The 22,896-nt window shown below is 37.6% G+C and overlaps 4 protein-coding genes across 4 annotated transcripts; all 4 read right to left on the reverse strand.

Annotated features, from left to right (window-relative positions):
- Window positions 1-4,397: 4,397 nt before the first annotated feature.
- On the reverse strand, window positions 4,398-6,019 carry LOC149027524 (short chain aldehyde dehydrogenase 1-like). The gene is made up of 2 exons (XM_089146897.1): window positions 5,841-6,019; window positions 4,398-5,720 (listed from the first exon to the last, which is right to left on the reverse strand). Exons 1-2 carry the CDS (start codon window positions 5,867-5,869, stop codon window positions 4,880-4,882), a joined length of 870 nt encoding a protein of 289 aa, XP_089003023.1. The 5' UTR covers window positions 5,870-6,019; the 3' UTR covers window positions 4,398-4,879.
- Window positions 6,020-10,482: 4,463 nt separating this feature from the next.
- On the reverse strand, window positions 10,483-11,684 carry LOC149027525 (short chain aldehyde dehydrogenase 1-like). The gene is given in 3 exon segments (XM_089146907.1): window positions 10,483-11,527; window positions 11,530-11,570; window positions 11,650-11,684. Coding segments are annotated over 3 exon segments (843 nt in total). The 3' UTR covers window positions 10,483-10,760.
- A 1,840-nt stretch (window positions 11,685-13,524) lies between these two features.
- Window positions 13,525-15,050, reverse strand: LOC149027526 (short chain aldehyde dehydrogenase 1-like). Its single transcript, XM_089146917.1, has 2 exons — window positions 14,928-15,050; window positions 13,525-14,813 (listed from the first exon to the last, which is right to left on the reverse strand). The coding sequence occupies exons 1-2, from the start codon at window positions 14,954-14,956 to the stop codon at window positions 13,973-13,975; spliced, it is 870 nt and encodes a 289-aa protein (XP_089003043.1). The 5' UTR covers window positions 14,957-15,050; the 3' UTR covers window positions 13,525-13,972.
- A 4,539-nt stretch (window positions 15,051-19,589) lies between these two features.
- Window positions 19,590-21,141, reverse strand: LOC149027527 (short chain aldehyde dehydrogenase 1-like). Its single transcript, XM_089146927.1, has 3 exons — window positions 20,989-21,141; window positions 20,872-20,919; window positions 19,590-20,762 (listed from the first exon to the last, which is right to left on the reverse strand). Exons 2-3 carry the CDS (start codon window positions 20,898-20,900, stop codon window positions 19,919-19,921), a joined length of 873 nt encoding a protein of 290 aa, XP_089003053.1. The 5' UTR covers window positions 20,901-20,919; window positions 20,989-21,141; the 3' UTR covers window positions 19,590-19,918.
- Between the last annotated feature and the right edge of the window lie 1,755 nt (window positions 21,142-22,896).

A 22,896-nucleotide genomic window follows, 5' to 3' on the forward strand; every position in this document is an offset into this window, starting at 1 on the left:
CTTATCCATTATTTTCAAAAACCACCATACCCCTCTCCAATCATATCCACATCAAGTGGCTCTTTCTAGTGAAGATGCTTGCACCTATAACACAATTGAACTATGAAACCATATTTCATCCCTATACAATTTGGTCGAATTGTGTTGTTAGAGCTATTGGGGAATCCATAGACACTCCTGAGATTCCTTACTGGTGGGCTTGGAGAAGGGAATAAGTGGTAGGTAAGCAAAAGAGATGTTGTTCATGCTAGCGATGAAGCAGGCACAATTGGGGTTCAACAGTTACTAGCATTGGCACCAAGTGCGTAATTTTAGAGTCGTAAGCCAACGGTGAAGAACACGTTTTGTTCAATGTCGGTGGGGACATCGACCTTAGTGCATCTTCTAAAATTGGTGGCGAAATTGACGGCAATGGCGGTGTTGTAAGGAAGAAGGAGGGAAATATTGGTGAAGTGTAGCAATAAGAGGCATGTTTGTATTGGAAGATGGCAGTGGTGGTGGTGGTGGTGAAAGGTGCACCTTGAGCATGGCGCGAGACCTAACGTTCTTCACTGCTTAGTGGTGGGTGTTTTTCGACAAGGGGAAGGTGGAGGCGATAGTGGGTAGTGGGGGGAGGAGGTGTGGTATTTACGACGATAGTGGGAAAATTGTAGCAAGTGTAGGATGAATATTGGTGAATGAATTATACTTTCACCAAAGTTGGTTTAATAGTTTAACATTAAGAGGGTATTTTGATCATTACATATTATGAATTAATTAAGCACTAACTGAACTATTAAGTTATGAAGGTGTGGATTCATCTTATCCGATATATATGTTAGGTTTTTTATTAAAAATCTATATTAAATTTTAAAATTAGTTTTTTGCATTTATTTTATTTAATTATTTTGTTAGTGTGTGGGACCCATAAGGTAAGGGTGGTAATGAGGCACCATGAGTAAAGGAGGCCCTTCATGACCTTGGTTATGAGGCTCTTCATGACATTGGTTATGGGTCTTAGTTGAAGGGTGGAATTTACTTAATTTATAACTCTTGACCATCAATTCTCATTTCAACTTCGTGACCATTCATGGCCATTACCACGAGTGAGATTAAGGTTATTGAATGGATTAAATTCAATTAATTGCCTTAAGAATCCTAAAGGGTGTAAGATGAGGTTTGGGCCTATATAAACTCAACATTTTTTTGTATGTGGTGTGCAATTGAGACACTCCTCACTCTCACATTATTTGTGTTACAAAGTTAATTTATTTCTTTGAATTTATCTTAGTGTTGTGCTCTAGTTTTTGGCTCCTTGAAGGGATTAGAAAAATTACCTCAACTTCTAGTTAGAGGTTGCTTTATCTTGGAGGTAGTGGTACAAAGAACCTTGGTAATAGGGTGCATTAATTACCTTAAAGACAACACTTAAGTGTGACTCAACCTCTTTGATCGATGGTTCGTTCAATTACAACTTCAAGCTGAGACAAAATATCATTTATTTTTATTCACAATAAAATTTTTCTTTCCCTTTGAATTGAAATATTCATTTACTTAGAGGGAAAACGAGTTACAGTTGAGAGATCTTGAGTCACTAGAGACTTGATCTAAGGAGTAGAATTTGGCTATGCAACCTCACTCTTTGTTTTTTTCGCCAACACAAAAATATGCAACCTCACTCGTCAGAGGAAGGGCCTTCCGTGATAGGATCTCTGCACATGTGTTGATTTCCCTCAAAACATGATGGGCTATACACTCAAAAAATTGAGCCCATGTAAACGTTGGCTGATTGGGCCTCCAACATTCATGTAAGATTCATATTATCTCTTTCGATGATGATAAATAGTGATACTTTTTATGCAATAAGACTAAACCAAAATAAAACTCTATTTGTCCTTTTACATAGGATGTCCAGGCCAGCCCAAGTACTCCCAATATTTGTGCATACTAATCATACAACGGCATGAACCGAGCCATAAATTGAATGAGAGCCACTTAATTTCCATCAAAATTAAATAATGAAAAATACTGAACACTTGCAAAAGGCTATGACAAGTTCACAATTCTTTAGGTGGTCATCCTTTATGATGGTGCAACAGCCACGATGTGCTTGGTGCTCAATCTTCTTCCAAAATTCAGCTATTTAAGGGACTGTTTGGTTACATGAATTCAGAGATTTGAAATCTCTGGATTCATGAATCTGAGAATTTTACCTGTTTGGTTGTAAAAATCTTTAGATTCATGAAATCTAGAGATTCACCTTTTTACACTAAAAATGTGAATCTATATATTTATGGGTAATGGGTGAAATCCATAAATTTTAGAAAAGCTATACATTTGTATATTCACAAAAATCAAGTCGATTAAATAGTTTTTTAGGATGGATCCACATATTTCATTTCACAACCAAACATTTAATTTTATAAATTATGACTCCATAAATTTAAAATCTCTAGATATTTAAAATCTCCATATTCATGTAACCAAACAGGTCTAAAATTTCTTGTACATTTATTATAGTCTTTATTGTAGTAATCTTTTATCAACCAATATATACGACAGATATGTTTCCCCCCTTCTTTATTAAGTAAAAACATATAATCCATATATCAATACTACTTGGAGAACTTAGGTTGAATTTAACCTGGAACGTGGTGATGATGATAATATTTGAACCTTTTATAATCCATAGTTTAAGTTGACGTAATTCTTTTTTTATTTTTTAAATTATTATTATTATTATTATTGAAAAAAAGAAATGCCCATACCTCTAAATAGGGTCTTTGCATTTTCACTGGTTAATTTCGTTTATGTTTAATATTTTTCCTTCATTATCAGACTTTGTTGCGGCTTGGGGGATTTTTCAGCACCATGATAAAAGGTTTATTATCTGTTATGTATAGAAAGTTCATTCTCCTCTAGGAATTACCATATCAGTGTTAAAGAATTGTAATTTAGAAGTCATATGAAAATTTGCCCTAGAATCAATAATCCATGGGGAAGGGGAATTACCTGTAGCATTTGCTAAAAGAGTGGGATTACCCGATTCGACCAATGCCAATAATTGAAGATACTGCGCCGTAGTAAAGGAGGGGGCAGAATTTGTTCCTGGGTTGATGGCAACAAAGGATCGAGCAGAGAGTCTAGGTGATGTTGATTTAATGTGTGTATTGTTGCTCTTGGGAGGATAACCGTGTTTCTTAAAACAACGGGAATCTGAATGGCCGTCCATGCCACAAAAATCACAGTGATACATAGGCTTCTTACCATTTTTAGAATGTGTACGAGGAGCAGTGGCTGCAAGGGCAGATTGATGCAATGATGGATTCGGTAACTCATGGAGGGAGCGATGACGCTTCTCTTGCAATAGAAGAGAATAAGCACGATTGATGTTAGGCAAGGGTTCCATCAAAGGGAGTTAACTCCGAACAGAAGAATAAGAATCATTAAGGCCCATTAAAAATTCAAGTAAGCGATCTTGTCGTTGAAGATCAGTGTGTTTTGACAAAAGACCACAAGTGCAAGGCGGGAACGAGTTGTATGAGTCGACTTCATCCCAAAAACCCTTTAGAATAGTATAATAAGATGCCAAAGAAGAGGTTTCTTGACAATGATTAGAAATGCTACGTCGGATCTCAAAAATTCGAGGAACATTTTTTTGAGAAAAACGATCACGATCGAAGATCATCGCAAACCTCGTGGCAGTAGAGATGTAAAGAATGCTATTAGCAATATCAGATGAGAGATCATTTAGCAACCAAGAAAGGACCATGCTGTTGCATCATGTCCATGCATGAAGTTCCAAAGAATCAGTGGCTGGTTTAGGCAAGGAGCCATCGATAAATGCAAGCTTATGTTTGGCCTCAAGAGCCATTCACATCGCACGATTCCAAGTGGGATAATTATCGCCGCGTAAAAGCTGCGTGACGAGTATAACACCAGGATTATCTGAATGATGTAGAAAATATGGAGAAGAACCATCAAAGTTGATGGAAACATCATTATTGCAACAGCAGCTGTAGCAAGAGCATTGATAGATGGATCCGTCATTGTAAAATCAGCGGAAAGAAAACAATAACGTAGGGATCGTTTACTGCTCTTGAAAAAAGAATAGCGTCACTTGAAAAAGTTTGGATTGTCCTAAACTGATACCATGTTAAGATGATTTTGTGTAGGAGTGATTTTGTATTACTTCTTCATGTGTATATATAATACAATCAAGTAAATAATAAAATAAATATAATATGCTATACATAAGGAAAGAAATTATTTGCAATGGTCATATTATCCAAGATCTCCAACGGTCATATTTTCTAAAGATTTCCAACGGTCATATTACGGCTAATATGCAGTTATACAGATCTGGTCAAATTTAACACTTGGGGTGTCTTTCAATTCATTCAATAAACGTAGCCGGGTGTAATGGCCTTGGGTTTTTGACATACTTAAGACAAAGGTAGATGGAGATGCAGTGACATTAAGTGAAAATAGTATTGAATAAAAAAAGGAAAAAAAAACATTAAGTGAAAATATTTGTAGTATTTAATTAAGGTCTAACAAATTATTATTATTATTATTATTTTTCGTTGGTCGAATTTCATGGAGAAAGAGGGACAGTAAGCATCTTGGATAAACCTTGAGAAATGAACTTCACGACCCCCATGCGATCGAACGGCTAGCCCAAGCTTCACTCTTCAAGGTTGATTTTTTTTCTTCTTTTCGAATAAGAAAAGTGAAAGGACAGGGACTCAGGTTACTACACCGAGACCACCGACCTCGACATCTCGAAATACAAAAAGGCATAAAAGAAAACGACGGATTAACAACCAAATTACACATGGTTTTATTAAAATATTCTTAGATTATTGACCAACAAGAACATGACCAATCTTTTTCTAATTTACTGAGGAGGAGGAGGAGGAGGCGTAGGAAGGTTCAACACGTTGGCTAACGCATTCGAGAAAGCTGGATTAGTAGTGCTGAAACCACCATCCACAACAAGATTGAGGCCACTAACATACTTGGAATCATCGCTAGCCAAGTAGAGAGCCGCCTGTGCGATGTCCTCCGCCTTAATATTCACCCCTTTCAAGTTTGCAGCCTGTGATACTATCTCTTCAATGGCGGTCTCTTTCAGCATCTCAAGCCCCTGTTTTAGCATCGGGGTTACGACTGCGTAGGGAGAGATGCAATTCACCCTGATTCCAAACTTCCCCAATTCCACACATAAGTTCTTCGTTAATCCAACTACAGCATGCTTCGATGCGGCATAAGCATGCGATATTTCACCTGCAATCACTGAAGCTATACTGGAAGTGAAGATTATGGTGCCTTTCTTTGATGGGATCATCACCCTTGCTGCGTACTTGGCTCCTAAGAACCCACCAAACACGTTCACATCTAATACTTTCTTGAAGTTTTCACCGTTGCCTTCCGAGACGGATGGGCTGAAGGCGCCAGTGATGCCGGCGTTGTTGAACATGATATCGAGCTTCCCGTACTTGGAGACTGCCATGTCAACGGCGTTACGGACGTCGTCTTCGTTGGTCACGTCGCAGTGGACGAAGGTGATGACGGTCTTATCATGATAATCGGAGCTCAGTTGTTGACAGAGAGAGTTGCCCAGATCATCTTGGACATCGGCTACAATGACCTTAGCGCCGTGTTGAACAAAAAGCCTTGCAGTGCTTGCTCCAATCCCACTAGCTCCCCCGGTTATGACAGCTACTTTGCCTTCCAACCTGATTCGAAGCTCGCAGAGATACAGATCATTCGTTAATTAACATGCATGATGAATTACGGGGATCGATTCATTCCTGATTAACCAAAAACTCAAGAGTATTCAGTAATTAATTAATTACCTTTTAGCGGTGAGAGCACCTCCTTCCATCGTTCTTCGCCCTTCGCCCTTCGCGCGGCCGACCCTCGAGATAGAGAGAGTAGCTAGCTTGATCACATCGACGATGAACGCCGACTGTGTGTGTAGCACATATATATACAGAATCTGGACAATCCGCGTTGCTGCTACACTCTACAGATCTGTTGACTGACTTGGGTGCTCTATTTTTAATGAATAACACTTACAATCTACGGTCGAGATTATAAAAATGGGTTTTCGATCTTGCACAATGCACACCACCAAAACTCGACCCCATTTGGCTTGGGCAGGTTTGTAAATAAAATTTGTTTTACCTTTTTTTTCTTTTCTTTCTTTTCTTTTCTTTTCTCCTTTTTGCTGAAAGAAGACTACTTTTCCGACATAAACAAGATAGAAGACTTCCAAATTTCATTCTTCTTTTCGCTGTGGAAATTAATCCGTAAACAGGTTTGCCCAAAAAAAGAAAAGAAAATTCCTAACGGTGGGCTGCTCTTTGAAAAAAAATAAGGGGCCGTCACTTTCATACATTACATGTTAACTTTTTCTTAAAAGTTGGTTTTATTATTATTATCAAAACATTATTGCAACTATTTCTTTGATTGTTTCTGCTATATTTATTTAAGGGTAATTTTCATCTGGACCCCTTGAGGTTTGATCCATGTCACTTTTAGTCCATTTTAAGTTTCCTTTTGCATATGACTCGCCTGTGATTTTAAGAAATGATTAAATAAGGACAAACTTAACAGAAACCTTTAGTTTAATAAATTTTGTGACGAAAATACCCCTGTGTCCTTTGGATTTTTTTAATTTATTTTAACTTTAATAATATCCACTTCCCTTAAAAAAAAAGTTTTAAAAACACTGGACGAAATTTTCCACGCCTTCCCAGATGGTGTCTTTCTGGTTTATAAACGAACTTGATTAATTTTTTCTCAGATTACTTTATCAAAATTTGGACGGTGTCGTGGTTTTGAAGGCTCTAGTTGATCGTTGAATTTAGTTTATGTTTCAAGTTTGATTGCTTTGGAATATCCATAAATCTCTCCTGGTTGTCTTATGATTTATTAACTGGTTGAACTCTTCAGACGCATTTTGTTTCAGTGCTCCAGATCCAAGAACCCTCAATCTATGCTATGAGAGGAGATCGCATTTCAGCAGAATGAAGAAGAACGAAAAATAAGACCCATTTCTCCTTATCTGCGGTCATCACTCATTAAGAATCAATGAACATCAATCGAATAATACAATGAGGGTTGGTAAAGAAGACAGAACATCAAAGATTCACGCTTGGAAAAATCAATAGCCAGTTTGATTACACAGCAGTGAAGGAGATCCAGAACGATAGTTTTTGTGGTTGCTCCCTTGCACATCCAGTTTGTCCACGCCTGGAAAAATCAATTACCCATTACATCCAATAAAAAACCTACGGTTCTGTGTTAACGAACACTTTTCAGTAGTTTACAAGTGATAGATTTGGAGGAGGCTGTTCGTCTTCTACGGAAGGAAGAAGACAGAACAACAATCTATTTTAGTAGATTAAAACTTATAAAAAAATAAAAAATAAAAAAAAATCCAAAAGACATCGGGGTATTTTCGTCACAAATTTATTAAACTGACAGTTTCTGTTAAGTCTGTCCTTATTTAATCATTTCTTAAAACCACAGGGGAACCATATGCAAAAAGAAACTTAAACTGGACTAAAAATGACATAGACCAAACCTCAGGGGGTCCAGATGAAAATTACCCTTTATTTAATGGTATTTTATAAGAATTACCAACCGGGTTCAACTCGGGTCGGTCCGATTCATACCAGCCAACACTGGACCAAAGATAACCCTAACATATATTCAAGGGCTGAGCTCGCGCCATGAAATTCTTTACAAACGGCTCAAATGAGATCCCACGTTACAAGATAGGGAAAGGCGCCCGCTCACATTGGTTGAATGTGAGAAATCAAACTTCTAAGACGAGTAAAATAATCTTGATCCAAAAAAAAAAAAATAGAAGATTAGTTTTTTTAACTTTTAGTAAGTTCTCAAACCTAATTGCCCTCATCAACAGAATAATAAAAAAAATTAAACGGAGTAGTTGAAATTAAAAAATTGACATCAGGCTACCAATGTGAGAAATCAAACTTCTAGACGAGTAAAATAATCTTGATCCAAAAAAAAAAAATAGAAGATTAGTTTTTTTAACTTTTAGTAAGTTCTCAAACCTAATTGCCCTCATCAACAGAATAATAAAAAAAATTAAACGGAGTAGTTGAAATTAAAAAATTGACAACAGGCTATCAGAGATTCAGAATACACCACATATTTGTATGATAATAAGACCATTAAAACCGCAACCCATTTAATTACGTCTCTAGATCGGAATACTAAAAAACATAACAAAAGAATGGATTAACAACCATAGCATCATTTTTGGCGACAGTTTATGAGTTTTTGACGATGGTTCAAAAATGCTTTTTTTTAGTGCAATTTGATCATAAATCTGATAATTTGTTCTCAAATTAGCTTTCTTATATTGTAAGTTTAAAACTTTTAAGATTAAAAATAACATAGACCATACCTTACGAAATCTAGGATAATAGTTTTATGACTAAAATACCCTCACACCTAAATAGGATTAACAATGAATAGATGTGAGGGTATTTTGGTTATAAAATTCATAAATTATCCTTAATTGATTTTATTGAATACTTCAGGGGAGACAGATGCTTTTTTGGACTAAAAATGACATGGACCAAACCTCAGGGGTCCAAATAAAAATTACCCAAAAAAATATTAGCCTCATAAGAAACCTTTGCAAATGAATAGATGATTTTGTCCAGTAAAAGTGATTTTTCATTAACATATTAAATAGGACTCTTTTGATCTGTAATCAATAATAAGTACTATTCTCACAAAAATCAACTAAAAAGGTACTTCTAAAAGTTAGCACTGCTAAGTAAAACTGAAAAGAACATAATATCATTATTTATCTATCTTTATAATAATTGAAATAAGCTATTTTTATTGACCTACTTAGTCTCTCAGTATAAGTGAAGCTAAAGGAGTAAAGGGCATGGATTCCTTGCATTATGTCTCTTCGCTTGGTTTTCCCTTTATTGCTTCTTCCAAAAATTCAGCTACTTAAATTAATTTTGAATTTCTTGCACATTTATTATAGTCTTTATTGTAGTAATATTTTATCAACCAATATATACGACAGATATGTTTCCCCCCTTCTCTATTAAGTAAAAACATATAATCCATATATCAATACTACTTGGAGAACTTAGGTTGAATTTAATCTGGAACGTGGTGATGATGATGATATTTAAACCTTTTATAATCTATACTTTTAGCTAACGTAATTCTTTTTTTATTTTTTAAATTATTATTATTATTATTATTGAAAAAAAGAAATGCCCATACCTCTAAATAGGGTCTTTGCATTTTCACTGGTTAACTTTGTTTATGTTTAATATCTTTCCTTCATTATCAGACTTTGTTGCGGCTTGGGGGATTTTTCAGCACCATGATAAAAGGTTTATTATCTGTTATGTATAGAAAGTTCATTCTCCTCTAGCGTCTATGGTTCATCTCTTGGTGTACTTGGGTTTTTCATCATGGGAACTAGCTTGCACCGGTTAGAAGTTACTGGCAATGCTCAACACGCCATTGATGTGTCAAATAGGACAAGTGCGGGAGACTTCTTTCATGGTTCGGATCATTCAAATTAGGCTTTCGATGTGTATTACTGGGCGATGAAGCCTTGCTAGCAACTCGACGTGTGGATAATTTGAAGTTAGAGATCTTCTCCACCTAGGCAGGGCATTTGCCCACGCACCCACCTTCTGGGTTGAGCTGCCGGCGTATCATGGACAGGCAATGTATCTCCCATACAAAGGGGCATGTGGACGGAAGAACAACCTGCCCGTGCAGTGAAAGTTTGAACCTCACCATTGGCAGCTGCTGTGCATTTGCATAGCACTGAAGCCAAACACGTTTTGACCAAGCCAGATGAAAAATTGGACCAAGACTTGAATGTAGTGTATTACATGCGCAGGTGGTTGAAAGCGAGACGGACAGTCGATATCGAAATCTCAAGATTTCGATCTCATTGACAGCACATTTAACGTACAACATTGAAGTTGAACCAGAGAATTGGTGAGTGAGCACCTTACCCTTTCCAGCAAAGTTCTTCAGGCCACTCGTGTAGGTTCCACCATGTGAAACTATATAGTTATAATCTAACGGTGATTAATTGCCTTCAGAGCCAGCTTACATGCTTCCTCTCCTTCCAAAGGATGTTTGTCAAATCCTTGATGATGTGCTTCATCTCTGGTTACTTCTCTTACTGTGTGTAGTTTTCTTGGTGGTTTTCCTTAATATTTTCTTTTTATCAAGAAAAGAAAAATAATAATAGTTTCTCACTTAAAGACAACCAAAGCTCACATGTCGAAAATCAACGGTTATTATAACATTGAATGATGTGGCTTCATCTGTGTCGTTCGCAGCTCAGTGTACTGCGCATTTATTGCACAGCACTGAAGCAAAATTGGCTTCGTGTGTTGGATGCAGGCCAAGTGTATATATTGTTTATAAATCCACACATGCATGAACTACACCCTAAAATTTTTCATCACTTTAAAATTTTTTGTAGTTGGATTTTTCTTCAATTACACGAACAACTGAGGAAGGAGTACTCCCTTCTACAGGAAAAGATGAAATACAACAATAGGGAACGGATTCACATCCTCTGTAATTCCTTTCTTTGCGATTCCCTCCTAGATTGTGCCATGTGGCATGTAACTAATCCAGTTACCCAATTCAAACTAAATTTGAATTTTAAAGTAATCCGTAGCGAAATACAGTGGCTCAAGACAAAGATGCAACCAGTGGGCGACGGCTACTCATCACGCCTCCGCCTCGCCGAAGCCTGAGACCATAGCTTCTAAGAAGGATGGATTGGTGGTGCTGTGACCGCCGTCGAGAACGAGGTTGAGCCCACTCACGTACCTCGACTCATCGCTGGCCAAGAAAAGAGCGGCTTGGGCTACATCTTCAGCCTTGACCACCACACCCTTCAAAACTGCAGATTTACCCACTAAGGCTTCAGCCTTTTCCTGCTCCATCATTCCAAGCCCCTTCCTCACCATGGGTGTCACGATCCCGAAAGGAGAGAGACAGTTCACTCTGATCCCATATTCTCCCAGCTCCACGCACAGGTTCTTCATCAACCCCACCAACGCGTGTTTCGACGACGTATAAGCGTGCGGTGTCTGCCCAGCCACCACCGAAGCAACAGTGGAAGTGAAGAGTATGGTGCCTTTATTGGCTGCGGGGATCATCACCCTGGCTGCGTGCTTGGCCCCTAAGAACCCACCAAACACGTTCACTTCCCACACTCTCTTGAAATCTTCGTTTTCGGTGTCCAAGATTCCAGCGAAGTCGCCGCTGATTCCAGCATTGTTATACATGATATCCAGCTTTCCGTACTTAGAAACTGCCGTTTCCACGGCATTGCGGACATCTTCGTCCTTGGTGACGTCGCAGTGGACGAAGGTGATGGTTTCGTCGGAGCCAAGTTCTTGACAGAGTGACTGGCCCAGTTCGTCTTGAACGTCGGCTACAACGACTTTCGCGCCGTGCTGGACGAACAACCTTGCCGTGCTTGCTCCGATCCACCGGATGCCCCCGTGATCACCGCTACCTTTCCTTCCAACCTGCAATTTACAAACACAATCAACGTGTCAGCTAAGTGTGTCAACTCTGCACCGATTGATCGAATCTCAGTTTGTTTACCTTCTAGCTATGACAGCAGATGATCCTCCTTCCATCTTCTCTTTCTTCTCTTGTCTAATTGGCTGTTTCGCCACAGGAGATGAATGGTTTGAATACTGAATCAGAATCTTCTTATATACACCATAGTTCCTAACCTTTTGAGTCTTTGACTGCCGCGATATTTGAAAAAGAGAGAAAAAAAAAAAAAAAAAAATGAAGGATCGAGAAGGAAGACTAACTTATTGATTTCTGTCTATTCGATGATGTCAAAACTTGCTGAGGAAGAAAAAGGCAGCGGGGTGGGGGTGAAAATTCCACTGTTTAGCAGTGCCGTGCAAACTCCTGCACATCAAGTGTTTGATGTTTTGTCGCAATGAAGAGGTCGCACTAAACTTTCGAATTCCGATGAGGACTTACATTATTGAATATGATACCCTACCTTATTTTCGCCGACGGCTCCGTCAACTGTATCATCTTGATATCTTCTCCCAATTTTAAATTAGACAACCGGAGTTATCCTCCATCGGCTTCAGTCAAGGTATGATCTTAGATAAAAAATTATTATGGTTTTCCAATATATAAATATTAATCTTGCATTTGTGTTAGTTGGACTTTTGAAGTTATTAGCATGAGAATCAATATCCAAGTTATTTTAATTTTATGGTATAAAAGGGTATTCAAGAGAATGCAACTATAACTCTATAAAGGTTTGTGAACTTTATAATTGGTTTTGTGTTAATTTTCATTCTTAATTTAGTCAAAACTAAAACTTGAAATATAAAGTATAATTCTCGGACAGCATATGATTATATGTCATGTTTGATTGGTTCCTCATGTTCATGTACCGTGTATCTGAAATTTTTTAACCATTTTGTAAATTTTTTCTTTTTGTTGAATATTAGAATATCGATGTAGTTTTCATATAAAAGAAAATTTTCATTAATATTTTATCTTTGGGGCTGTTTTGTCTTACGTGGCAAGCAAAGTTCGCGCCTTGCTTTCAATTCAAACTAGCTTTCACAAGTGCAGCGCGGACGACTACTTAGTGCTTAAATACTATGACTACAAGCCAAGCCTGGCTTCTATTCTCGTTGGGATTGGATATAAATGGGAAATCTATAGATGGTAGTTGTTCTTGACTAGTCAATGTTGATGTACTATCTGCTCCAGAAAAAAGGAGAAAATGTTGATATATTAATTTCTTTTGTTGTTTGAATCTTAGACCATTTTGTCGGTTTTTGATTTAAAATGTAGATTATAGTGTGTAATTATCAGGTTGAAGAAAGTTATGCCCAAGTGTTTGTTTGGTTCATCAAATGTTTGAATCTTTAAAAAAAAAATTTCTCCGACGAACACATTGAGAATTCGCTAAAGTCTCTGAGTTATTTTTCATTCGAAAGAGTTTAGGTCTGGTGCTAAAGGGAAGGTTCAGTTGATACAAACTTTAGACCATTCCCACTTTATGGTAAGAAGTTCTTCCCATGATCACCTTGGGATGATAGATTGACATTTTGGATTGAAATATAGGATTAACAATTAGGTGATTTTATCTAAACATGTTTTATTTACCAAAAAAAAAATCTAAACATGTTTTTACTCCTTGTTTCTTTTGTAGAAAATTTCATTGTGTCTTTGTGAATTAGATGTTTTGAAAAGACAACAATAACTATTATAAAAGGAATACCATGGATTTAGATCCTCTACGTCCAGTTCTTTGTGTGTCCATCTATCGGTTAGGCGGAAGGGATACAGTGTGCGAACACTATCCTTCCCATACATAACTACAAAGTGGGACTCACCAACTAATATTATTTAAACTCTTACTTCTTTCTCTTGTACGTCTACCTTTCTTCGCAATCAGGTGTGGAGAACTGAGAACTCATAAAATTGGACCGGCATGTTTTATAGTCTATCTGAATGGTTCGCTTTACCAGTTTGATTTTTGATTTGGCAGGTGAAAGATAAAGTTTGGACATTAAGTGAAAATAGCTTTAGAATTTAATGACCGTGTAACAAAAATTATTATTATTATTTTTTGTAGATCGATTTTCATTGACAGAGGGACAGTAAGCATCTTGGATAAACCTTGAGAAATCAACTCCAAGACTCCCATGCGATCGAACGGCTAGCCAAGCTTCAGTCTTCAAGGTTGGTTTTTTCTTCTTCTTTCCGGATAAAGAAAAGTGAAAGGTCAGGGACTCAGGTTACTACACCGAGACGACGACCCACTTAATTACATCTCGAAATACAAAAAGGCATAAAAGAAAACGACGGATGAACAACCAAATTAAACATGGTTTTATTTGAATATTCTTAGATTATTGTGACCAATCTTTTTTCTAATTTACTGAGGAGGAGGAGGAGGAGGCGTAGGAAGGTTCAACACGTTGGCTAAGGCATACGAGAAAGCTGGATTAGTAGTGCTGAAACCCCCATCGACAACAAGATTGAGGCCACTAACATACTTAGAATCATCGCTAGCCAAGTAGAGAGCCGCCTGTGCTATGTCCTCTGCCTTAATATTCACCCCTTTCAAGTTTGCAGCCTGTGATACCATCTCTTCAATCGCGGTCTCTTCCAGCATCGCAAGCCCCTGTGTTAGCATCGGGGTTAGGACTGCGTAGGGAGAGATGCAATTCACCCTGATTCCAAACTTCCCCAAATCCACACATAAGTTCTTCGTTAATCCAACTACAGCATGCTTCGATGCGGCATAAGCATACAACATCTCACCTGCAATCACTGAAGCTATACTGGAAGTGAAGATTATGGTGCCTTTCTTTGATGGGATCATCACCCTTGCTGCGTACTTGGCTCCTAAGAACCCACCAAACACGTTCACATCTAATACTTTCTTGAAGTTTTCACCGTTGCCTTCCGAGACGGATGGGCTGAAGGCGCCAGTGATGCCGGCGTTGTTGAACATGATGTCGAGCTTCCCATACTTGGAGACTGCCATGTCAACGGCGTTACGGACGTCGTCTTCGTTGGTCACATCGCAGTGGACGAAGGTGATGACGGTCTTATCATGATAATCGGAGCTCAGTTGTTGACAGAGAGAGTTGCCCAGATCATCTTGGACATCGGCTACAATGACCTTAGCGCCGTGTTGAACAAAAAGCCTTGCAGTGCTTGCTCCAATCCCACTAGCTCCCCCTGTTATGACAGCTACTTTGCCTTCCAACCTGATTCGAAGCTCGCAGAAGATACAGATCATTCGTTAATTAACATGCATGGTGAATTACATGGGATTCATTCCTGATTAACCAAAAACTCAAAAGTATTCAGTAATTAATTACCTTTTAGCTGTGAGAGCACCCCCTTCCATCGTTCTTCGCCCTTCCCGCGGCCGATCGGTAGTTTGGATAATTGCAATTTGTTATTGGCTTTGCAACAGAGATGTAGGGGGTTACACCCTTACACTCGAGATGGTGAGAGTAGCTAGCTTGGTCACTGTAACATATATATATATATATATATATATATACGGAAATTGCTTCGACTATGCGGGTTGACTATCAAGCCAAAGTTTCATACGGTCAGATTCGAAAATTTTCATTTTGACCGTCGAATTTTAATAGTCGAAATCAAAATTTCTATTAAAATTTCAATCGACGGTCCATAATATATGACTGGATAATCCCGCGTATTACCCAAAGAAGACACTGGATGCGTTTTGCTTGCGTGCTATATATTATTGTAAAAGTGATTTCTATCTCGCACAATGCACGCCACCAAAACCGATTCACATCCTTTGTAATTCCTTTCCCTACAATTCTCTGTAATTCCCTTGTAGGATTGTGCCATGTGGCATTTAAGTAATCCAATGGTTATCCAATTTAAACTAAATTTGAATACACCCATAAATTTGATTTTTATTTAAACTCTACTTTGTTGAGTAACCTTTGGATTACTTAAATGCCACATGGCACAATCCTAAAAGGGAATTGCAGGGAATTGTAAGAAAAGGAATTACAGAGGATGTGAATCCCACCAAAACACTACCCGATTGGGCTCGTGCAGGTTTGTAAACAAAATTATTTTAAATTTTAGTAAGTTCTGAAACAAATAATAAAAAAAAGTCAAACGAGAGTAGTTGAAATTAAAAAAAATGACAAGAGGCTATCAGAATACATCACATCCAAATATGATAATAAGACTATTTAAACCGCAACCCATTTAATTAAAATTTTTTTTTTGCCAAAACAATAAAGCAGCGAATATATTAAATGGAAGAGTTTAGGTCAAAAAACCTATACAAACAGAAGAATCCACAATAAACAAATGTGGTATACCCCACCAAGATCTGTCTAGAAATAACCTACAAGCACCCTTAACAAGGAAATCAGCAAAACCATTGCCAATTCTAGGAAATCAACAACCCATTTAATTACATCTCTAGATCTGAATACTAAAAGACAAAACAAACGAACGGATTAACAACCATAACATCATTTTTTGTGACGGTTTATGGGTTTTTTGGTGACGGTTCAAAAATGTGTTTTTTAGTGCAATTTGGTTATAAATCTGATAATTTGTTCTCAAATTAGCTTTCTTATATTGTAATTCTAAAATTTCTAAGATTAAAAATAACATAAACCATACCTTACGAAATTCAAATGAAAATTATCCTTATTATTATTATTATCAAAAGCTTATACGTCAAGCTAATTTCACTGACTACTTTTTTTTAATGGTTTTAAGGCGGATTTGACTGTTTACCAAAAGAAGAAAAAAAAAAGCTGATTAAGTGTCTCTACTATTCGATGAGACAATAAAATTATGTGAAGGAGATCGAGAGTTAGGATTTATGAATTATTCTTATTAATTTTTTATGTAGACTTTTTTTTTTTCCTAGCAATTTTTGTTTAGATGTTGACCTCATAAGCCATCAAGTAAATTTATGCGGTCTAGGCTGGGATAACATAGTTGTGGAATCTCAAATCCTGTGGTGGAGTAAGTTTACTATAATGAAGCAATAAAGAGAAAGACAAGCAAAAAGACATAATGCAAGGAATCCATGCCCTTTACTCCTTTAAGTAGGTCAATAAAAATAGCTTATTTCAATTATTATTAAGATAGGTAAATAATGATATTATGTTCTTTTCAGATTTACTTAGCAGTGCTAACTTTTAGAAATACGTTTTTAGTTGATTTTTGTGAGAGATAGTAGCTATTATTGATTACAGCTCAAAAGAGTCCTATTTAATATGTTAATGAAAAATCACTTTTACTGGACAAAATCATCTATTCATTTGCAAAGGTTTCTTATGAGGCTAATTCTTTTTTCTTTTTTTTTTGGGTACTTTATGAGGCTAAATTTATCCAGGCACTTTAGGTTGCGAATTTGTTAAATTAAAAATTTAGAAGTTAAAGACAAATTTTCTTTTTGATTATTTTATTCTGATATTTTATCTCAATCTTTTCTGACTCAAATGGTTTTTACGTCATTTTTTTCAATGTAGTGCAAAGGATGGGTACCTGATGTGGATTTATAATTAATTTTTCTTATTTATGACAAAGTTGACTATTCATCATCCTCACACGTTCACACCATCCAAAAAAGAGCTCCACTTCAGTGCTGTGCAATTGATATACAACATTATAAGCAGCACCCAAGGAATTTAATTTATCCAAAAGAAATATCATCCAAAGTCAATAGCTCCTGCAAAGCAACGAAAATAATTTCCAAAACTCATGAAAATTAAAAAGTTGTTACTTCGTTTGAATATTCAGACTGATTAAAACCTTTTAAATGCTTGAATGAAAAGCCATAATCAATGGATGAAAAATAATCCGGATCCTCACCCGTCGAGGTAGCACAGAGTGCTCCCCGACGGATTCCCGACCACAAAAAATAGTGAGTCCACGGATGAAATTTTAAATTTTTTTTTTTGTTTTTTTCAAAAGATGTTTTTCACCGTGGGCCCCACTGTTTTGTGTGATCGGGAGCCATCGGGGAGCTGATCCGGACTCGATGAAAACCCCCAACATGGAGATGCCTGACCGGATTCCAAGAGACAGTGATTCACCGAACTCTTCCTCCTTTGTAAACTCTATAACTTCAGTCAATAGCAGCTTTTGATTGAGTTCCACTTTCACATGAGCTCTACAATTTTTTTGTTTTTTGGATTCAGACCTTGAAATCGAAACATGGGTGAAGGGGAATTTCTATGTATAAGGTTAACTTTGAAAATAAGATAATTAGTAAAGGGTATTCTGAACATTTTATCAACTTAACAGGGGTCATGATCGTATTAGAAAAAATAAATTTAAAATTCAAATGGTCTTAAACGTCTCCAATGAAGTCCAAATTCAAATGGTCTTAAACGTCTCCAATGAAGTCCGAACTATTTGTAATTTTTAGTAGGGTGTAAACATATCGGATTAGGACTGGATAGTGGTAATACCATATCCGCATGTTGTTATCTTCGGACGGATTCGGATAATATCCTACGGTTTTCAGACGTATTCTGTCGGATTCGGATGATAATCTGATAATTATTTTCTTCAGTAAATTCTCTAACATGAATCCAGATTGAATACAAGTTTTTAACTACATATTTACCATTTAATTTGTGAAGGCTAAGTTTGAAATTTAATAATTTAGTAAATTTGGTTGCAATTTTAGCAGAAAATCAATAGTTACAATAAAAAAATTATAAAATAAGAAAAATAATTTAAATAAATAATTTTATGAAATAATTTTATCAAATAGATAATCATAGGTAAGAAAGGGGCATAGCATATCGGCATCCTATCATTAATCGAAAAGATTTAGATACCCATAAATGGATGCAGATACGAATTTGAAAGCGAATTTCGAATTTCGATTACTCCTTTAATTTTTAGACAACTAAAGAAATGTGGCAGAGCCGAAGGCGTGCATGTCAAAAGCTCTTAGAAAAAATATCGGAATGGCATTGCCTTCCCTTTCAAAATTCTAATAATGGGCTCGGGCTTGAACTAAGTTTAATATCCAAAAAAGAGATGGATTTTCTCCAACAGTGGGCCTTCATATGGGTCAGTTAAAGTGATCGCCCCATTATTGAGGCCATTCTGTCTTTTTCAGCTAGAAATTATTGAGGCCATTAGGAACTTATATGATTTATCAATGTCTTTCAATTCGCTTGTATTATAATTAAAATTTCATATCAATTTTTTTGTTGTTAAAGATGTGAGTTGATGAGAAGACCGGAGAAGCATAGGTCTCCAACATTTAGGTCCATCATTATGTTTGAAGATGGGGATGACTAGTCTTCTTCCCAGGGAATAAGAGTAAGAATAGTGCATCTCGATTCTTACTTCGCTTGATTAAAGTTATGTAATCCGACCATCTATAATAAGCATTTATTTAAAGTATTACCCTGTAGTCACCATAAAAACCGCGTCCAGATCCTCTGCACCTGAGTGCATGGTGCACCTAACACAAAATGACAGAAGGGCCTGGGTGACCTGTGTTAGGTGGCTGAGAGGGAAAAGTTGGGGGCTCCTTGCACTTAAGTGGAGGAAATGTAAATTCTAAGTGCATGGTGCACCTAACACAAAATGACAGAAGGGCCTGGGTGACCTTAGGTGGAGAGGGAAAAGTTGGGGGCTCCTTGCACTTAAGTGGAGGAAATCTAAATTCTGAGTGCATGGTGCACCTAACACAAAATGACAGAAGGGCCTGGGTGACCTTAGGTGGAGAGGGAAAAGTTGGGGGCTCCTTGCACTTAAAGTGGAGGAAATCTATATTCTTTAGGTCTTTAAATCTAGATACTAATTAAATGCACTCGGATGGAGGAAATCTAAATCCTTTATGCCCCTGCTATGCATAGTATGAATATTTTTTTGGTACAACAGAGCTTTATTAAGCAGGAGGATAAAGATACTAATATGCCACAGCGAGAGTCGAACCCACGACCTTTTCACTAAGAGATGTTGGTTTCAACCATTAGAACAGTTTTTTTTTGGTAAACCGAAATTTATTTCAAAGAGCAAACGTCATACAAGGTGTTAGAGTTACACAAATCTAACAACCAAGAAGAGGAATTTGGCCAGATGGTCCTCCTTGCCGAGGTAACAACCTTCCCAGCTAGGGAATGAGCAACAATATTGCATCCCCTAGGAACAAAAGAAAAATTACATGAAATAAAATAGGAAGCCAAATGAATGATGTCTTCCACAATGAAATAAATAACCACTAGAACGGTTATGTGTTTGGCATTTTATTTCAATATTAGTCTTAGATTAAGAGACGACTAATATGTCTATTTGGGGAACCAAGAACCAATACAATGACTACTGTTTACTGAGGAGGAGGAGGCGCGCAGGGAAGGTTGGAGGCATTGGCCGTGCCACACGAGAAAGCTGGATTAGTAGTGCTGAAGCCGCCATCCACAACAAGATTGAGGCCACTAACATACTTAGAATCATCGCTAGCCAAGTAGAGAGCAGCCTGTGCGACGTCCTCTGCCTTAATATTCACCCCTTTCAGGTTTGCAGCCTGTGAGACGATCTCTTCAATTACGGTGTCTTCCAGCATTATCTCAAACCCCTGTTTTAGCATCGGGGTTACAACTGCGTAGGGAGAGATGCAATTCACCCTGATCCCAAACTTTCCCAATTCCACACATAAGTTTTTCGTTAACCCAACTACAGCATGCTTCGATGCGGCATAAGCATGCGATATCTCACATGCAGACACTGAAGCTACACTGGAAGTGAAGATTATGGTGCCCTTCGTCTTTGATGGGATCATCACCCTTGCTGCGTGCTTGGCTCCTAAGAACCCACCACACACGTTCACATCCAATATTTTCTTGAAGTTTCCAGCTTCGGCATCCAAGACTGATGCGTTCAACTTGCCTCCGACGCCGGCGTTGTTGAACATGATGTCGAGCTTCCCATACTTGGAGACTGCCATGTCGACGGCGTTACGGACGTCGTCTTCGTTGGTCACATCGCAGTGGACGAAGGTGATGACGGTCTTATCATGATAATCGGAGCTCAGTTGTTGACAGAGAGAGTTGCCCAGATCATCTTGGACATCGGCTACAATGACCTTAGCGCCGTGTTGAACAAAAAGCCTTGCTGTGCTTGCTCCAATCCCACTAGCTCCCCCGGTTATGACAGCTACTTTGCCTTCCAACCTGATTCGAAGCTCGCAGAAGATACAGATCAATATTGACATGCATGCACCGTTAAATTCTGGAAGTCGTAATTCGATCATTAAGAACTCAAAAAAAAATCTGGAATTACCTTTTAGCGGTAAGAGCACCTCCTTCCATGTTTCTTCGCCCAGCCGACCTGTTCCGATAATTTAAATTTGTTAAGGCTTAAATCGCAATAGAGATCGATGTAGGGTTACAAACTTACACTCGAGAAGGAGAGGAGAGGGTAGATTGATTATATCGATCGAGGAGTTGAGAACGCCGACTGCTGAGAGAGAGAGCTCCTCGCGTTGCTAATGGCTACACTGCTCTATAGGTCTCTCGATCGACTTGGCTCAGAATGGAATCTAGAAGAAAATCTTTTCTCGACATGATAAGAGTTCACAACCTCTGCGGCACTTAAATAGGATAGTGGCTATCCACCAGTCTTAATTGTGAGCACGACATGTGTCCTAATAAATTAAGCTAATTTCTCGATTAATCTTTTTCTTGTGTTTCGTATGCGGAAGAAATTTATCCATCTGGCTAGCAGTAGACAATGTCTTTGATTTTCAAAACACTTCACGTGTTAGCAGTCGAGCAATATTTTTCATGTCTAATTATCGTCACGTGTTTTTCATTTCACATTTCCCTGATGGTTAATTTGTTGGCTACTTGGACGCTATCAAGTGCTTTTAATGGCAGAAAACTCTGCTCTTGAGTCTTGAAACATAAGCAAAATCACAAACATCAAGCAAACCTGATAGCCTCCGAACATCTATCTAAAACATTACATCCAAATGGAAAGAACCAACACCGGCCAAAAAAAGAAATTATGGCCTGGTTGGTGCAATAAAGGCAAACCCAAGCCCACCCATTTCATCACTTTATAAAAAACTAGCATCACACGCTACCCAGACTTAGTTGACTCCTCACTATTATAAATTAAATAATCCAGCAAATGTAGTTGCCCATCCTCTTCATGGGAGCCAGCATTTGGCCCTCTTGTAAACCCATCAACATTAGTCGTCTTCAATGTAGAAAGGAATAGCATTGCAGCTCTTTCAGCATGATTAGCATTTAGCAACCAACCGGTGGAGCTTCTTTATGGGGGAAGATCAATGTGCACCTAAAAATCCATATGAGAGCCTTTAAACTCAATTTTTTTAAAAAAAAGTTAAATACAGAGGGCCTATACATAATATTGCTCTTGGATATAATTATCCTATTTCTTACTATAGAGAGCACCTACAAAAGTATTCCGAACATTAAATTTGGGAAATTATGGAGATGATATTGTGCAAAGTAAGTACTTGTTTTATGACAATTTTCTTTTACTAGACAAAAACATCCCATTTCTGTTTTGCAAAAACTACTTATAAAACTAAGAATTTAGGTTGCTTACTGAGAGTAAATTTGTCCCACCACTCTTTTAATGTGAATTTGATCAATTACAAATTAAGAAGTCAAATCCAAATTTTCTTCTTGAGTCTTGACTATTAATCCTAATGCTGTATTTGAATGATTTCTGACTTGACTGTTTTATGTCATTTTATCAGTCATCTCCAAACGATGTTATCTCTTTTCTCATCACTCTTATCTCATCTCTGAGTCCCGTAAAGTCCTCCTCATTAATGGAGGGATCATGTTTGTTAACAAACATGTGGAAAATATTTCCTCTCAGCCATTATATTTGACTAAGTGAGAGAGGAAATCTCTCATTCTCTCTCTCTCCCCTAATCTCTAAATCACATGGAGACAATCCCATTAATATGGTCGGTAAGTCCTTTGACAAAATGGAAAGGGAGATAATGCAATGTCCATTTATTCTTCTCCTCTCCAACTATAAATAGGGGTGGGGAGGTTTGCTTGATGGTAGAGAAGTGAAGAGAGGCAAGCAAGCCAAGTGAAGGTAATAAAGGCAAGTGTGGGCCGGAACACTCTCCTAGAGTTGAGAGCGGGTGTACAGGGGTATCCGGTTTTGGATACATGATTGGGTTTGGTTGTAAATCTAAGCACTGTACAAGTGTTGTATTTCAACTTTCTCATAGTGAAAGGTCCCATTACGCCCGTGGATGTAGGCAAAGCCGAACCACGTATATTGTCGTGTTTGTGCTTCTTATTTATTTTGCTA

Source organism: Hakea prostrata, chromosome 1, assembly GCF_041222555.1.
Source record: "Hakea prostrata isolate BN-2017 chromosome 1, UWA_Hpros_2, whole genome shotgun sequence".
Taxonomy (NCBI): domain Eukaryota; kingdom Viridiplantae; phylum Streptophyta; class Magnoliopsida; order Proteales; family Proteaceae; genus Hakea; species Hakea prostrata.

Excerpts from the sequence above, each read along its gene's own strand:
- LOC149027524 (XM_089146897.1), bottom strand. The coding sequence starts at position 5,869 with ATGGAAGGAGGTGCTCTCACCGCTAAAAG. Across the intron at positions 5,721-5,840 it reads GGTGCTCTCACCGCTAAAAG|GTTGGAAGGCAAAGTAGCTG; the intron begins GTAATTAATTAA and ends GCTTCGAATCAG.
- LOC149027526 (XM_089146917.1), bottom strand. The coding sequence starts at position 14,956 with ATGGAAGGGGGTGCTCTCACAGCTAAAAG. Across the intron at positions 14,814-14,927 it reads GGTGCTCTCACAGCTAAAAG|GTTGGAAGGCAAAGTAGCTG; the intron begins GTAATTAATTAC and ends GCTTCGAATCAG.
- LOC149027527 (XM_089146927.1), bottom strand. The coding sequence starts at position 20,900 with ATGGAAGGAGGTGCTCTTACCGCTAAAAG. Across the intron at positions 20,763-20,871 it reads GGTGCTCTTACCGCTAAAAG|GTTGGAAGGCAAAGTAGCTG; the intron begins GTAATTCCAGAT and ends GCTTCGAATCAG.